An 18085-nucleotide genomic window follows, 5' to 3' on the forward strand; every position below is an offset into this window, starting at 1 on the left:
AGCTTTTTTAAAAAGAAAACAAGAACACACTTTTAACGTTTAGATTTTTACAGAGTGGAATTATAAAAAAGGACAAAAAGGGAATACTGAAAAAACGGAACAAAACATTTTCTTCTATGGTCTACCAGAGTTTCTGACCACAGTTTCTCTTTATTATAGAGGTATTGTTCTCAGTCTCCCAGAGACAAATGCTTATGTAGTTGGACATTTTGTCCTGCCTAATGAGGTTGTCAACCTTTTCATTCATGTACTGAAAACAAGTTGTGTTCAAGTCAGGTATGGTAAAGAAGTAGTGCCCCACCCATAGATAGAGTAGAAATCTCAGCTAAGATCTCTGGTGGGCAGCTTCTCTGCCATCAATTGAAGATTCCATTTTAACAGTAACACTGTTCCTTAGGAGCTGGAAAACTATTCAAGTTATCAGACAGGCCCACAGAGTGGGAGAAGGCAATAGCCATACTTGTGGGTTTTCTTCCTCTTCCCCACCCTCCTCGGACCAAACAAATATTTATTTATACAAAATGGAACAGCTCAAACAGGACAGATTGATTCTGAGCAGAGGTTTGAACTCAGATCTCTTTCCTGTTTGAGCTATTCCACTTTATATACATAAATATTAATTGGGTCAGAGAAAGAAAGAGAAATTGACTCTACAGCCCAGTGACTAGGGGCACTCACCTGGAACGTCGGACACCTGGGTTCAAGTACCTGCCCCGAATCAGGTAGAACAAGAACTTCAGCCTGACTTTCCCGCATTCCAAATGACTGCCATAGTCACCAGGCTCGTCAGGGGGTCAGTTGCTCTTATTTTGACCAGAAATTCCATCAGGAACCTGAGAAACCTCTCTTGACATAGTTTCCTCGAGCCCAGTACATCTCAAAGAGCTCCAGTTTTTATGAATCAATATTTCCAACAAAGAAAATTTTATCAAAAAGTTATCAACCAGCTCTACATAGTAATCAATGATTACTCAACTGTGTGGCAATTAGTTTGTAAATGTATAATTTTGCAAATTTCAGAACAACTTTAATCAGAATTGAAACACACAATCTACCTGCTCTTTCCCTTGCTTGTGGGAATTTTGAGTGCAATTCTAAAAGGCTGGGCTTAATGTTTTGACCATTCGAGCTTTAATTAAGGGTTTCCATTAAAATTTGTGGAATGTATATTTCCACATCTAGAATAGCACACAATATTTTCTTAAGTCTAAATGGGACTAGAGTATGATCATCCCAAAATAAATATTGTACGATTTTCCCTCTAATTGCCACACAAAAATTTGTAGAAGGAATTCATGTAAACTTATCAGTGATATGAGAGTTCTAAACAGTATTTGAAGACTGCTCAGTGGTAAACCACTTCAATCTTTAAGAGTTAATCTTTCACATGGGAAAAAAGTGAAAGGAAAAACAAAATATTTTAGAATATTTATCTAGATGTAAGTTCTTCATCAAAACAATATTTCTTGACCTCACAAATAGTTGTGACCTATAAAAGAAGTAATAAGGCCAAGATAAAAATAGGACAAACCCCCCTCCCAAAAGCAGACACTGACACAAAGTGAAGTGTGATAGGGAAAGAAAGGGCATCAAATTTTCTAGTTTATATAGACATCTCTTGGAGAGTGGCAAGGACGAGAGTTCTGAAAAGTGAGAAATAAGCAGTTTTCCCCAAAACATTCCCTTAACCATTCATATATGAGCAAATCCAAAAGGAAGTATAAATCGCCATCATAAGTCTAGAAGGCATCCAACTTCCAAAACATCTAGAGGAAGAGGACAAATTACACTAGATTAGAAAGTCTTCAGGTGATATCAGGCAGACTAACTTGCTATTTACTCAAATCAGAAAAAGGCGCAAGGGGCAACATTAAAAATAGCTTCAAGACAAGTGCCCAATGTTATATGTATCTAAGATAATCAGAACTCCAGGGGGGACAGAAGTCAGTGCTGGCTCTATATGCCAACCCTTAAAGCTTGTGCCCTATATCAAAGTATCAATGCACTGAAAGAATAAATTAATCACTTCCTTAAATATCAAGGATTTCTTCTATTTTGTCTCCATGGACAGTATTAGAACTGCTGTGTAAAAGTTAGTATAATTTGTGCCAAGGCATGAGACATTTGTTCCCCCACCAACCTGGTTCAAGGCAAGAAGTCTGAACATGGATATTCTTCCTAAGGCTGTGAGCCATGTCACAAACATTTGAGGAATATCTTATGATGGTCTGTGAGGGACAACTTGTGGAAACATTTCCCACACAATTTAAAATTATCTTTCCAATGTCAGAATCTGCCATCAAATATATTTTAATGCCCTAGAAAGTAATTACAGGGAAAATAAAACCCAGATCAGACCAACACTTCCAAATCTGATGGCAGGCAAGGAAAAAAAAAAGGCACCAAGAGAACTCCACCTATATGGTTGCCTTTATAGAAGTGGTCTTAGTGTCCATACACAAACACAGAACCCTGGCCAGGCTCTGCCTTTTAATTGTCCCATATCCATGTGCATCCATAACAGTCAGAATCTGTGGAAGAAATTTCATGAAGACAGACATTTGCACAGCTCTCATATTTGAGGCACCTAGCTCACTTCCAGGGCCTTGAAGGACCCTATCCAATAGCGAGCCTCCCTCTGGGGAAAACTTTCAACTGAAAAAATTGTTCAACTGAAATCAAATAAATTAGATTAAAATCACAAGTTTTTGTCAAATTCCTGAAACACTGAGTATGCCAACTGTATTAAGTAACAACTGAATACATCATTTGCAATCTAAAGAAACATTAGGAAGTTGGTGATAAGAACTATCAGTGCTAGCTGCCTTGATTGTTTCCTGGTGCTGTATTTGTTGGACACAGACACCTATTTTTAATTCTTCAACTTTCGTTTGAAATTATCAACCACTGACAGACTTAGCCTGTCTTCAAAAGGCAAAGTTCAAGAAACCTCTATTAGTGGCTGATGAACACATTACCTCATCAACAAAACAGTCTGGCAAATGCACAAAAGTATTATGGATTTTTTCCTCCACACTTCGGCTTGTATAAAATAGAAACAGCATTAACAAATTTGAACAAGTTTAATGATAGAAAACACACATGGAAGCAGAATTAAATGTATCACCATCCTCTTGTTCCATGAATTACAGTAACTTCCTAAGTTGTTTTCTACATTCAAGTAAATAACTGAACAAACTGAAACACTAGTTGTCCATCTGACACTTCTGCATTTCCCTAGAAGCCCCAGGAACAGCTTCTATTTAAAAAAAAAAAAAAACTTTTGTATTCCAATGACTCTACTAATGCATAGCTAAGCCAACTGAGTCCTACTCTAACAAGTAAGGTCCTCTTTAGTAGAGAGGGAAGTGAGATGCCTAATGCAGCACTCTGAAAAGTTTGTTAAATAAAATCGCTGGCTTACAGGCAATGTGTGAAATTATTACAATAGAAGTTAATGATTTGTTGCTGAAGATATTTAAAAGATATTTCATAATAATGGACTGTAAGGAGCAATAAACAATTTCAGCATGCAAATCAATGAGGTCATAGGTGCCAACTCTGTCAGTGCTCCAGGGCTGGAGCACTGACAGGGAAAAATTGGTGGGGGCTCTTCACCCACCAGCTGCTCCCCGCCACCCCCCTGCCCTAGCTCACCTATGCCTCCTCCCCTGAGCGCGCCATCCCCGCTTCTCCTCCCAGCGTTTGCCACCACGAAACACCTGTTTCGCAACATAAGCTGTGGGAAAGAGGGGGGAGGAACGGGAAACCGGCACATTCAGGGGAGGCGGTGGGGAAGAGGCGGGGCTGGGGCAGGGATTTGGGGAAGGAGTCCAGTAGGGGCAGGGAGGGGGTGGAGACTTTGGAGAAGGGGCAACAGCAGTATTATTTCTCTTGTATGGCAAGACAAAATACTAAAATATAAAAAATAAAATTACTTTCCTGCTGGAAATAATTTGGAAGTTCAGTATTGACGACTACTTGGATTTTCAACTGTGGAAACGATGTTACAGCACATATAAATAATTCACAGGTGTGAATAATTATACCTGCTTGAAGGAGTGGCCTAAGTAAAGTAACGTGACTGATTTGGGATCTCAGGTTTTAGTGCCGTTTGAGAGAACTAATGTTTGATTTTGCTGGGATCTGATTAGCCAAAACCTTCTCTTCTCACATGACATAAGCAGATATAGGGTAGCTAAAGCATTCATGAATAAATCAATAGGAACCCACTTGCATATTATAGGAAAGGGAACTAGATGGTCTTCCAGCTCTTTTCCACCATTACTTTTTTTCCCCCACCAAAAACATGATTAAAATCATGTTGACTTCCAGAATTGCTCTTAAAAAAAATAAATTGTTTTAGAATGGTAAAAGTAATACCTCTGTAATAAGGCATTTTTTGCCTACAGTACAGAATGCATATTTTACAAGACAAACTGATATTTAAATAAATGAATTCTTTCATGGTCTGATACCCTGTTTTACAAATTTCAGCCTTGAACTCATTTACATAGTTGAATTATAATTCTTCAACCACAGGCCTTAAGACAAAAGTTAATATATTAAAAACAGAGGGATTAATGAATTACATTTCAACATTAGAAATCAGTTCCTGGTTGAAATATATATATTTGAAATGTGGGTTGAACAGGGATTTGCTATTTTACTACATGACATATTGCAAATTATTTCTTGGCTTTCTGTCTTGCTTAAGAAGAACTACAGACTAACACATTCTGAAGTATGCACACGTATTTTGTACGCCAAGGTTTGTCTACTTCAACAACACATGTTGTTAAAATTCACAACCAGTAATATTCATGTAGCTTTTCTTCGAAAGCAGCAACACATTCCACACATTGAACTTTACTACTAAAATTATTAAAGTAATTATGTTCACTTATGGAACATGACAGTATTAAATTTTATCTACTGGCAGATGAAGTCAGTGAATATCTCTACGTTCCCATTAATGGCATTAATTACAGTTACAAAACCAAACTCATTGGTATGTCCTTGACTTTTCAAACACTTGAGTTCTTAAACTGTTTCACCAGGCTCTAATCTGCCAAAATAAGCTATATAAGCTATATTTTTGTTGGTTAGCTATTTCACGGAACATTTTGTAATTGATCTGAAGTACTTCAGATATAAAAACCTCTCATCTTTTCCAGTAAAAAACTGGGAAAACATATACTGGGAAAACTGGGAAAACATATACAATTGAGGAAGAGATTTTATGTTAGCCTTTCAGGTTTCTGTATGATTTCCAGGTTTTGCGAGCAAACAAAAAGTTAGTAGTGTTCCTTTTATTTGTAACCCAACATAAGAACTGTGTCATTGCTGACCATAAAAGAAAAAAAAATCTATAATTACAGAATTGAAGCAAAAGTTTACCTTTCAACATGTTAAATATAATGGTATATTAATATTTTATCACTTGTATTTAAACTATTTTTCATGTGATCAATTTGAAAAAATTAATTTGCTGAACATGGCAAGTTTGCAGTTAAATAGTAAATACATTTTTAAGTCTGACTGCAGTATGAAGGTCTCATGCAGAAGAATTTTATTTTCTAATTTAAATGTCCAAAGCTAATATATCCAACGTAGGCTGTTTTGTTTAGCAAAACCTGAAAAAATCTAACATAACATCTATGATGAACAATAAATACATTCATAATTGAAGATTTAACAGTTCTTTAAATATAAATAATACCCAAATTATAAACTAAGGAGTCTTTTTCATCACTGATGGAAACAATTTACACAGATAATAGCCATTTTAAGCATTATTGGGTAACAATGACCAGAAGAGATACACGGATTATTAACCAAGAAACAGAACACAAAGAGAAACTATTTTCTTGACTCGTGCTTTAAGTTATACATGAAGATTTATTTTAACAGTACTGGTGTGAACTGGGAAAAAAGATTACTCTAATTTAAAATGTCACTTATCTCTACACTAACAGTTGGCTACATTAATTTCAGATGAATGAATCACAATTTCTTTTCAAACATACTTCCTTAATAAAGTAATTTAAATATTTAAACTTGAGCACTTCTCACTTAACTACAAATATTCATCTGACAGAAATATAGAGTCCTAAAATAAAACACACATGTATTATTCAGAATGTGGGTCTGTCACACTACATCTTAAAGTTAAAAAAATATGGAAATTTGTTTACCTTTTAAAAGAGATACTTTAGCAATAGGTTCATTTAGCTCTTGTTCATCCATTTGGGCATCTAAACAAAAAATTTAAATTGCTTTAAAACAGCAGGTAGACTAGAGTCAAGTTCTACAAACAGATTCTACAAACAGACCGGAGAAACCTTTACTGTCCTCTCTCTCCCCCTACCCCAAACTGGTTACAAGGTAGCAAAATACTATATCTCATGTTGTTCTTTAATTACACTTGATTTGGCTGAGCGAAATATAAAGTGTACCTTATGTTCTAGATTCTAATAGCAAACCTTAACATACTTACCAACACCAAAGCCATTTTGCAGAAATTTACACACAAATTTACCTGTAGTGTCGTCGCTGCTTTTCTCCTTGCTTGGACTAAGAGTATCTGACAAATCAGATTCTTTTGCTCTTGCTTGGTTTTCTGTAAGAGACAAAGAGAACCTCAATTAAAATGTGTGTGTGTTTCCTATGGCTTTTAGTAGAAATTCTAGATCTACTGCTAGATGCTGCTTAAAGTGCAGAACTGAAGAAAACTGTTACACTTGTGCTTTAATAAAAGCCAGGGTTTTTCTTGTGGCTTTAAAATCCCACTCCAAAATGAATTAAACAGCCGTAGGATCACATATTTAATGTTACAGTCTAACATGAGATGGTAACTGCCTCGTAGATAGCCTCAGCTTTTGTTTAAAGTTGTACTCTTGCCAGTTGGAACCCAGTGTAAAAGCTGGTTGTTTTGTTCAGTCTTTCCGGGAACAAATCAGAAAAAAACAGCAGCAACATTTCCAGAACAATACAGATATTGTATCATGATGGAAAGAAAATGCTGCTGAGAACAAAACTTGATTTTGCAGTGTTTTGAATAAGTAAAACAACAGCAATAGATGCCTACGTGCATTGTGTTGTAATATAAATTTGAAATGAACTATGAATAAAGATTAATCTTAGTAATGTGAATCATCAGTATTTTAACTAGTTTTTAAAAAATAGTTTTAAGTTTAGGTTATGTTAATAGGAAATGGTCTACATGCCTGCACAAAAGCACCTCTGAAAGGGCTTATGGATCAGCCTCCTATATTCTGTCCACTAGATAGTTACATGAAGTTTAGTGGAACCATGAAAGCAGTTTTTTGGCTAGGTCTAGAGACCTCACAAAGAGAGAAAACGGGAAGGGTAGTGGACTTCATTAACTAATTCATCCTTTTCCCATGCAACAGTCCGCTTGACTCAACAAGGCCAAAGACTCACTTTATATGCCTGTAATAGCTTAATTTTATTTCTGAACTTCAATTTAGCTCAGATGGATGCATGCAGACACAATGGTGGTGGACCAAAAGACAAGAATTATGAATCATGCCCTCATCATCAAGGCTTGAGGACACATATAATAAACTATTCCTCGCTCATTGCGCTCTGGCTTGTTTGGATAGCACAATTGTCTACCCACAAATTGGAGGACCCTTCTCCTCGGGCACAAGTGCCAGGTAATGAGGGATTTAGATAGACAGCTATTATAATGCTCCCAGTATAGAGTCTTTCCTTCCATATCAGCATGAAGCACTATCACAAATCCTGTCTTCACCTGCTGATATTTAATGTACATGCCAAAAGAAAAAAAAAGCATCTGGCAGAAGAGGGAAGAAAGAATATGCAGTTATAGACAAATAAGTGCATGGGAAACCTATCGGGATTGGCATAACTTTCTTTTACATAATTTGATATCAGATATCGTGAACTTGCTATTTCTTGTCACACAATGACTCCATGGAACTGAAAAGCAAAAACAAATTCAACAGAAACTAAAGTCCTTGCTCTGGGAAACAGACAAGTAGTCAAAGGGAAAGAGACAGATAGATTAACAGAATACACTTTTTCCTTTCATACTTTCAGACAAAGTAAAAAAAGATTGTACCAGGTCATTATGTCAGAGGAATATCCAGTTGTGGGAGTCACAACAGAAAGTAAACAACAAACAAGATACCTCATTTTTTGTTAACAGACGTTAGTCAAGAAAGAAAGTGGTAGCCATCAACATACACATTCCCCGAAGAATGATGGTTCATGAGTTCTGGCAGCTATTTTTATATCCCACAATTTGGTAACACAAAGCTCTTTCCTGGGATTTTTCTTTCATTTCCATCTTTTCACACTTTCAATATTATTTATATTTAAAGAACTGTTAAATCTTCAATTATGAATGTATTTATGGTTTATCATAGATGTTATGTTAGATTTTTCAGGTTTTGCTAAACAAAATACCAAAATTACAAACTAAGGAGTCTTTTTCAACACTGATGGAAACAATTTACACAGATAATAGCCATTTTAAGTATTATTGGGTAACTTTAATACATGAGATAATAAAATAAAGTCTATTTTAAAATTTTTTGACACCAAATGTTCAGGTAGTTTTTTGGTCATCCTTGGTTAAGAAGCCTAAAACAAATATCAAAAATAATAGGGGTATTTTCAGGAGGAGCAGTGGCAGTCTTAAGGAAGGAAATTCATTCAGCAGTCCGATTCTGATCTCAGTTACTCAGAGTTTACTGCAATGTAACTGCGATCAAAATCTGGCCCAATAGCTAACTGTACAACTATTTAGTGTAAGTCACTTATTCGTCCCCTACTTTCATGAATACTAAGCTCACTTTTTCAAAATCTGCAAGTATTGCACTTTGATGAAAAACTTGCCTAATTTTTATATACCACAATTTGGTAACACAAAGCTCTTTCCTGGGATTTTTCTTTCATTTCCATTTTTTCACACTTTCAATAGTGAAAGTGAGTTACTTTAATAAATGAGACAATAAAATAAAGTCTATTTTAAAATTTGACGACACCATACTTATTACACTATTAATAGATACTAAAAATAGCTCATCATTTTGCAAGATAATACTGGCATGCAAGTGTTAAATTACAGTTAGGCTTATTGTATGCATTCTTTTGCCAAACATGGCATGTTGTCTAGAGTTATACAAGCTCGGCAACAAGCTAAAATGGAGTTGCACAGAGAAGATGAAGTAATTCTAAAAACAAAGTTGGAATCCTGAACGACCAAAATATGTTTAAATGTAACAATATCTATGCTAATAAATGGGCAGAAATCAATACTCTGATATATTAAGAAACATTCATGAAGAAAAGGATGAAAATGTTAATGGTTAAATGTCAGCACTTTACCACTATATCCACTGAACAAACAAAATATTAAACTGTTAATATTGTGCTCAATGTGGGGACTATCATAAATTACTAACATCTATAGCACTCCTGATTTTGGCTCTGCAACATGAGGCTCATTAATATTAAGGGACTTAAGTTGCCCAAATAAATATTTGTATTTTAGTTTTCCTTATAAAAAGAGTGTGAAACAAGAAAGTGACAAACTTTAAAGGGTTGCACATTCATGTTTTATCTTTAAAAAAGCAGGTTTATAAGATTAGGGTTCATTTTAACACTGTTAGGATATTTCTAGATTATTTACAAAAACCCACACCTTTTCCCTCTTATCTGTTAACTAAGACTAACTAATATTTTCTGGTTCTGCTCAGTGAAAAAACTCAGTCTGAAATTTATTTAGTAGTGAGAGATTTTAATTTGCAAAAAATTCCTTTTAAAAAAAAAAAAACTTTGGATGAGAAATACACAGGTAAGTCAGTCAAGAACAGTCCACCACACACCCCCATCCCTCAAAGTATAGTTTCCTTCTGGTTTCTCCCCCTAAAATACTTATATAGTGATGTATCAATGGACACTAACTATATTTACTCTCTTTGTGGACTTGTTAAAAAGTTACCTTATATTTCCAGTATTTAACAAAAATATTACTAAGTTATTGGTTTAAATCAGAAACTTATTTTAAAACAGACCCATTACATAAAACATGTTTCAAAATGAGTTATATAAATCAGAAATCTAACCTCTCAGAAGCTTTGTTTCTTCCACTTTGGTTAGATGTCCTTCGTCTATGAACTTGTCTGCCAAACAAAATAAATGTTACTATCCAAGTCCATATTCAGCAAACATTTCCTTGTACATGTCTATGTCGTCCACATTCCATGACCAAATTTAAAGAGGACAGTATTACTCCATACCCCTGCTTAAACAAAAATTTGATTCTGGCATGGGAAACTAAGCAGATCATCACGCAGTTAACTATAACTTTGCTATAATGTGAAGCATAATGAATACAGCAGAAATTATGTTAAGTATTTGCTTTTACTATTTAATAATATCCATTCTTAAATACTTCAGCTAATTAATGAAGGATTAATTTTACTTTGTAAAGTTATTCTAGCGGTTTTTTATATATGACTGAAAAGTCAAACTGAGAACAATTAGCATTTACCAGCTTCTTAGAAAAACTAGATTTATGAGAAAGTGGAGTTTCTGAATTTATAGCCTCCCCAGATCTCCACTTCTAGTTCCTGTGACCAGGTGCCCACAGAGATGGCCATAAGAAGAGCCATTTTACACAAAAAGAAGAGTGGGATGATGAGCATGTATTCAAATGGGCTTGGACAGTGGGCATTTAGCACAACGTTTTGACTCCCAGGGTAACAGTCTTATTTGCGCCTCACTGCTAAGTAAGTGCCTTAGAGAACCTGTTATGGAAGACCCGAATGGGAACTGTCCTCGTTTTCCCAAAAATCAAGGAAATCTTAATACAGTGATGGGCAGTGTAAAAAAAAAAAAAAGCCACAATTAATATGAGAGATTCTAATAGCAAGGTCCCTAACCAATTTATGGAATCTTCAGCTCTTCTCCCCTTTCTCATTACAGGAAGATCTGCTTGTGTGTTTGTGTTGTTCTGGTTTTTTTGGAGCAGAAAAGATACAGTTTTTTGTTTTTGTTTTTCAAGTGGGAGAAATAGTTGTAGTGATTGTTCTGAATATAGTAAAAATGTTTACTCAAAAAGATGGGCACCCAAGAGTTTGAGGTAATCCTGCTCCAGATACAAAGTAACAGTAAAATACCCCTCCAGTGCTGAACAGGGTAAGGAGAGACAAGAGTGGTTAGAGTTGGTTATCTTTAGTTTTCCTCTGGCTGTAAGAAGCTTTGGATTTAAATCCCTGACTGCAAAAGCAATGCTCAAGTTTGTTCTTGGTCTGTACTTCACTAAAGATTGCCTCATGAAAAAGATGGATGAGGAATCAAGTAAAATGAGTGTCTCCCATACGAAGCCGGAGTGGGGAGGTAGTTTTTTTTTCTCCAAGACCTTTCAAGATTAAGTCCCCAGTATGCCTCTGGAGAGTAAAGAGAAAGTTCAGAGGAGCTATCTACACCCTAGAACAGACTAAGATCTTAAAGCAAGGATGCAAGTAGCCAAGATATTGCCCGTTAACAAGATGGAATCTTGAGCCACATTGTTGAGTACATTCACAGTGAAGAAGTGCTTTGAGAGGTTGCTGAAGCACAGGATAGTCACCCAATTCACAACTCATTTCCTCTCCCACCAATCATTCAGACCAAGCTACAGCAGTTGTATGAAGCCATGGTGGGTGGATTGTGTGTGTGTGTTGGGGGCGGGGGCACAATAGATCTCCTGCCCAAAGCATTTTCAACCCTTCTTTCCTGGCTTTGGGGGGGGGGGGGAGCAAGAGGAAGGGAGGAGCAGGGCAAAAAAGAGAAGTATCCTTTGTCTTGCCTTGTTCCATGTTGTTACAGAACTCTACTGAGGTCAGAAAAAAAAGACTGGATTTCACATATACACCAGCCACAGTTTCTTCTAGCAAGGCAAAAAAGCACCTGAGGAAGACTGCCCACCCCCCTGGAGAAGGAGCTGAACATAAGAATCCTGCATCCACATTAGCTACTCACCTGCCTGATTTATAGATGAGAATGACTCCATTCGTAACAGTGGCAGTCACATCATAAAACAATTAGTTAGAATGAATGTGTGACTAGTTTAGGGCAGCAAAATGTGTTGCAGATTTTGGACTCTGCACAAATCCATGCATGGTCAAAACTAAAAGCAGTCTACAATTAGTGTAAAAAAAAGAAGTTGGTCTTTTTTGACCTTTGTCTATTTTCCTGGCCAACTCAAATTGCTTTCAGCAGTGTATTTTCTACATGTTTTTTATTAAGAATTCTGATGAAAAAAACTAATTTTTAACGTTTCCTCCACCACAGTGATTCATAGTGTGTTCATGTGTGTAGAGACAGTTTATGAGTTTAATACAGGCTTTGCAGACCACAGTTTGATTTTTGGCATAACTTCTTCAGTAAACCCAACATCACACATGAATACAGCTGATTGATTAAAAGCTGCTATTGATGTTTTCCATTTGTATACTGTACAACAGTTTAACAATAGTATGCAAGATGCCATGAAGTATCAACAAAGTTCAAAGCAAATGGAAAAGTTTGTTTTGACTTGGCCATATTTATATATAGTAATAAATACACAGGACTTGGTGATATATGTAGGAGATTTTGAGACCCTGCAAACCAACTTTGGAATGTGGCAACATAGTTTTGAGCAGGCTAGACTTAGAGTGAATATTGGTAAAATCGAGGCTATGACAAGTGTGGGGAGCAGGACCATAAAGGACATCACAGACAGACAGCTTAGAAGTGTGAAATAATTTAAATACCTGGGATCAATGGTTGGTGCCTATGGTGCCATCCTGCGATATGCCCAGCATTTTGGTGCAAATGGAGGGAACTGACTCCAGTTCCTTGTGACAAGAAGATACCAATAATGTTAAAAATTACAGTGTAAAAAACTAATTTGATCCATCCAAATATATGGGACCGTGACTAGGCCAGCCATTAGAAAAGATTTCAGTATGCTCTCCACTACAGAAATGAAGATGTTCAGATGGAAAGACATGCCGTGATGGGAAACAAAATGAGGTTCTTAAGGGACTAATGTGGGGGTTGCTCCAATTGAAAACAAATTGAGGAAAACTAGGCTATGCTGATTTGAGCATATCCAGCAGAAACCGGAGAGCTATACTGGTATGATTGCTCTTGCAGTGGTTGTGGGTGGAAGATGACCAAGAGGGAAAGCAAAGTCTTGATACATGGACTGGGTATTAGCGGACCTTAGAGAGACCAATCTGTACAACACCCTGGAATTCAATCACGAGTTTTGGAAGAATTCTATAAAAGCTGCAACCCCAAATAGGGAAGTAGCAAGAAAGTAAGCAAAGAAAACCATAGGACCAAATTCGGCTTTCTTTACTTAAGATTAGCACCTTATTCCACAATTCTGCAGTAAGTTATTACTCAACATGAGTAAGGCTAGCAGACACTGGATTTGTTAGAGAATCTGAAGTACTCCTGTCTGTATATTTTTGAGAAACTTATTTTCGAGAGGGGCTTACAAAGTAAACTATTTGAAAAAAAACAGATATATCCATATTTTTGGCTGAATATGTTTATGCATTTGTTAAAGATTTTGATTACCATACCAGAACTGATATTCTCCAATGACTGCTCCTTGAGAAGCTGGCATGCTTATACAGTATAGTAGTTTATTTTAAGAATTATTTACTGAGACTGTGTACTTCAGAGGTAAAGTGCAAATAATTGTTTTAAAGTTAGATTGCATGTTTGCTTCTTTATGATGAATGAATGTGGCCTGAAGGGTTTTGGGGGGGCTTTTTTAGGGTTTTCTGCTTGATTTTCTACCTTAGAATTACCCTTTGTCTTCTTAATTTATATTTTAGTATCTTTGGGACAGGGACTGTCTTATTATTATTATTTGTATTACTACAATAATCGTACCTAATCATGGACTAGGACCCCATTGTTTGAGGCACTGTGTGTTCATACAGCATATAGCACAATAGTGCACTGTAATTATTACTACTACTCTAGTAATAATAATGTTAAGTCTTCTAAGCTCAGAACAGTTTAGGTGCATCAGCTCACAATAAACATGTTGGATCTTTAACAAGAACATCTTTTATCCAAAGTGACAGTGTCTGAAGTTACATAGGAGTTAAAAAATAATTATCCCGCATGTTTGAAGTCTGACTAAAAATGCTTTCCCTTAATTGCTCACAAGTAACTCTTTAAGCTTTATCATTTTATTAATATTCAGACAAAGCATTAGAGCGTCTTCAAGGGCAGACAAAACTTTAAGCCCATTTAATATATCAGAAAGAAGCAAAAGGTCACAAGCCCAATTTTCCCCTTTGTCGGTCACCTTTAATGTCTCCCATATGTTATTTATGAAAATAGAAATAACCAGTAAAATAATTAAAAGAAATTTCCACTTTTAAAAATAAAAAACTTGCTTAAAAGTTTAAGGGAACAGTTAGTTGTACATAAAATATACCCACTTTTATTTAAAAAAAAGCACAGAAGCAAAGGTTAAAATACCAATGGGAGAAAAAAAAAAAGGCAAAGCTTAAAATAGGAGGAAAATTGCACGTTGCATCACTTTCCTCTTATCTGCATACTGTTTTCACCACTTTTGGGATAATCAAGTGTCCCACATTAACAGCAATGTATCACTACAGACCTAACAAAAGACTGAAAAAGTGAAATCCTGGCCCTACTGAAATCAATGAGAGTTTTACCACTGACTTCAAAGTGACCAGGATTTCACCTTATAAATATGGTGAAGCAGTCCAGCAGTTAAGGCAAAAAGCAGTGAGAAATGGAGGGAATAGGTGAGGAGCAATTAACAAACATATCAAGCTACTGTCCTCCCAGACCATTCAAAACAGGGTTTCACAAAACTTTTCATAGTGTGGCCCAAATCTTAAGGCTGGGATTTTCAAACAAGCCCAAGGAAACTAGGTGACTAATTTCCATTGTATTGAATGGGGATTTTGCTGTAAATTCCATTAGGCTCCTCAGCAAATTCAGGCCTTAGTGTCTTCTGAACTATATGCCACCACTCCTGCCCCCAATTTGCGATGGCACCAACTACCTTCACTCCCATTACTGATCACATAACATCCCTGTCGCGATGACAGTAGCTGGTTACATGGATTACAATATCTATGAACACAGTAAGTATTTTGTTCTCTTTAAGAGTTAATCACAGTCTTCTGATGCTCTTCATTTCATCTTCTGTTTTTCTTTCTCCCTACTTGTGCTTTGCTACCACATAATTCCCCTTTCTTCCTATCTCTACAGACATCGTTCCCTCCTCCTCTGTGCCCTTAGAAATGCTGCTCAGCCACCACAACATCCTCTTCTCTTCTGGACACACTGTATAGCTGTCTCATTCCTTTCTCCCCTGCTGGTGCCTGGCATATCCAGTCTTACTGGTTCCTCTACTTCTCTTTTGTAGCAGCAAACACTAGCAGAGGAAGCTAGACTGACAGCTCCTTTTCAGGCATTTTTACAGATCTCCAGTCTCTCCCTGTGGAAAGAAAAACCTGGACAACTGTAAAAACTCCTGGAAACAAACAGAAAAGTCAGTATAATGTGGCTAGCTCTGTGTACTAGCTGTAATCATAGCCCAGTTGCTTTCTCTGGTGATTTTAGCATGAGTGATAATATTTGGTGTGTATTTTAAAGTCCCAGCTCCCAGAGTCTTGTGAATACAGGAGGATCACAGCCTTCATTTTTAATTAAAATCCATTTCTAGCCTTCATTGTTGCAAGGAAAAGCTTGAAAGCGTGACAAGTGTAGCCTAAATGTTCAAAACCCAAAATGTATCTGTTTTCAGGCTCATGATTTTTGTGGCCTTGACTCATGATTTCTGAACAGTTAGGGTTGGCATTCTGATAGTCCAGATTACAGTTTGGGAACTGCCCATTTAGAATTTCCAATTTCTTTTCTTATCTGCTTAGAAGGAAATATAAATTTACTCTTTCAGAAAGTTTGTTTATTTATATTTACATATTATTCCTCATTCAGTGGCTCCATTTTTTTTTAAAGCAAGAATGAAATATTACTATTTGATCAGGTTCTTGAAGTTTGGTGTTTTCACCTATCAAATTCTCCCCACTTCTTTCAATACGTTTTATCTTTTATTTTCTTATCTCTCTTACTTCAAAGGCATGTTGAAATCTTTTAGTTAAATCAAGATGATCACTTTTGTATCCTTATAGTGATAGAAGTGCTCATCCGCTTTAGTTTGCGGATCTCATGCTAAAAGGTCAACTAATATACAATTTTAATTAGCTAAAAGAGCAAACAATGCATACACCATACCACTGAAAATGAAGTTCACTTCATCAATTAGGCCAGCAAGCTCACTTTTACTATGCCTTCTGTTGGAAAGAGGAGCCTTAAGTAATCTCCAGAAAGCTTAAAACTACTGAAGATAATTTTCTTTTTAAGTCTCCACTTGAGAAATTTTGGATCAGTCCCTAAAGTTTTGGAAGATACAGCCCATGCCATTTTTTAATGGAATTAACCTGTATTTAATTTCATGTATTTTGGTTTATTGATAATTTTTCTTAGGTCTTCTGAAATGGGCATTAAGAGTATTCTGATATAAATTAAATGTATAATACTGTATTCCTCACCTTAAAAAGCAGAAACCCACCAATAAATTCATACTATGCGATGTTCATTACATTTTGGCAGTGAATCTAAGAAACACAACAGCGGTCAACATGCATAACTACAAAAATCAATTGTCAAAGAAAAGTATTGCCTCATTTCTGTTTATGCATACTTCTCTCTGCTCTATTAATTCATAAATTTAACTTAAATGTTTAAAGTTACACCTAACAAATGTTGTAAAAACCTTCCTAGCACAACAGTACTGTGTGTGTGGGGAAGCAGTGTTCTTTCTGGCGTCTCCATGCTATTAAAAAGAGTTCTATTTTCCAGCTATGCTTTCACAGTGCTTTCAGGGTTCTCCCCAGCTCGTGCTCCTGTCCCAGCTCACAGAACAAGCTAACTAGAAACAGAGTTTTTCCTTAAAGATTTGCTCCATGCAGACATGACTGTTTCTCTACTAATTATCCTGAAAACCATTCGCTCTGAAAAGCAAGTTTTTCACCTCAAGCACAAAAATTATCTGCCTTCCTACAAGATCAGTAGTAAGCACTTATGCTCCATTTCTTTACATTTTTTGGAAAATCTTATATTTCCACATGAAAATACTAGTCTCTTTTATAGTTTCGTTCCTGCAGTCACACTTGACCTAGCACAAGCTGCATTATAAAACCTTAAAATTATCAGAAATTACATATATAATGCTAAATAGAGAAGAGACAACAGGCACCATTACCTCATCCCTATCTGTCTGCTGCAGCCTGCAATGTTTATTTTAATTGGCAATGTTAGTCAGGCTTCCAGCTTCTCTTATTTTCCATGAATGTTACAAAATTAGGTCAATCTTACACACATACGGCAACATGGCAGCACTCATGCTCTCTCGCTGATAGAAAGTAATAATAGATTAAAGTGTTAAACACAGATCATGTGCTCAGCACTTTACAAAAGCAACAAAGATATCTCCTACTCGTAAAGAGTCAACTTCGTTGGAGTTCATAACGCCGTAATTCTATACTTACAGCGCATTTCCACTACTGCAGAAATATTAAGCAGTACTGATAAATGTATTTTTCATTTTTGATATTTTGGTTTTTTGTTTTAAAGTCAATGTGATGAATGCTCTGTACTCACTCTGGCACTCTATGAACTGATGAATAAAAGTGCAGTCCCCTCCACTCTTTGAAAGAAAGTGCTCTAGTAAAGAAAGAAACACTTCAGTTTACATCTCCTCATCATCTTAGAACTGATTTAACTATAAAATCTGAAATATACATTAAAATATTTGTAAATTAGGCGTTATTCTCAGATTTCAATATGATGAATCAACCGAATATACAAGCAGACAAGACATATTCTGTTGAAATAGTTAAGAATTATTTTTTGGAGATTAGAAATTTTACAGATTGTTTTTTAGACCTAGTTGCATAAAATATTGGGAAAGTATACTTAACATATTCAATTA

General features: G+C 36.0%; 1 protein-coding gene across 29 annotated transcripts in view; it reads right to left on the bottom strand.

Annotated features, from left to right (window-relative positions):
* Positions 1 to 18085, bottom strand: part of SLMAP (sarcolemma associated protein) — a 161785-nt gene that overhangs the window by 26759 nt on the left and 116941 nt on the right. For 10 of the 29 annotated variants that reach the window (XM_073351466.1, XM_073351475.2, XM_073351454.2 and 7 more), the window contains 4 exons: positions 17755 to 17817; positions 10122 to 10178; positions 6542 to 6622; positions 6198 to 6257 (listed from right to left, as the gene is read on the bottom strand). The exons of 1 other annotated variant lie outside the window; for it this stretch is intronic. In XM_073351466.1, coding sequence (XP_073207567.1) covers positions 6198 to 6257; positions 6542 to 6622; positions 10122 to 10178; positions 17755 to 17817 — 261 coding nt within the window. Of the gene's footprint in view, positions 1 to 6197; positions 6258 to 6541; positions 6623 to 6741; positions 7020 to 10121; positions 10179 to 12797; positions 12882 to 17754; positions 17818 to 18085 lie in introns of those variants that run through there. 18 more of the 29 variants (XM_073351457.2, XM_073351448.1, XM_073351449.2 and 15 more) reach the window with 7 other exon arrangements.

Source organism: Lepidochelys kempii, chromosome 7 (assembly GCF_965140285.1).
Source record: "Lepidochelys kempii isolate rLepKem1 chromosome 7, rLepKem1.hap1, whole genome shotgun sequence".
NCBI lineage: Eukaryota > Metazoa > Chordata > Testudines > Cheloniidae > Lepidochelys > Lepidochelys kempii.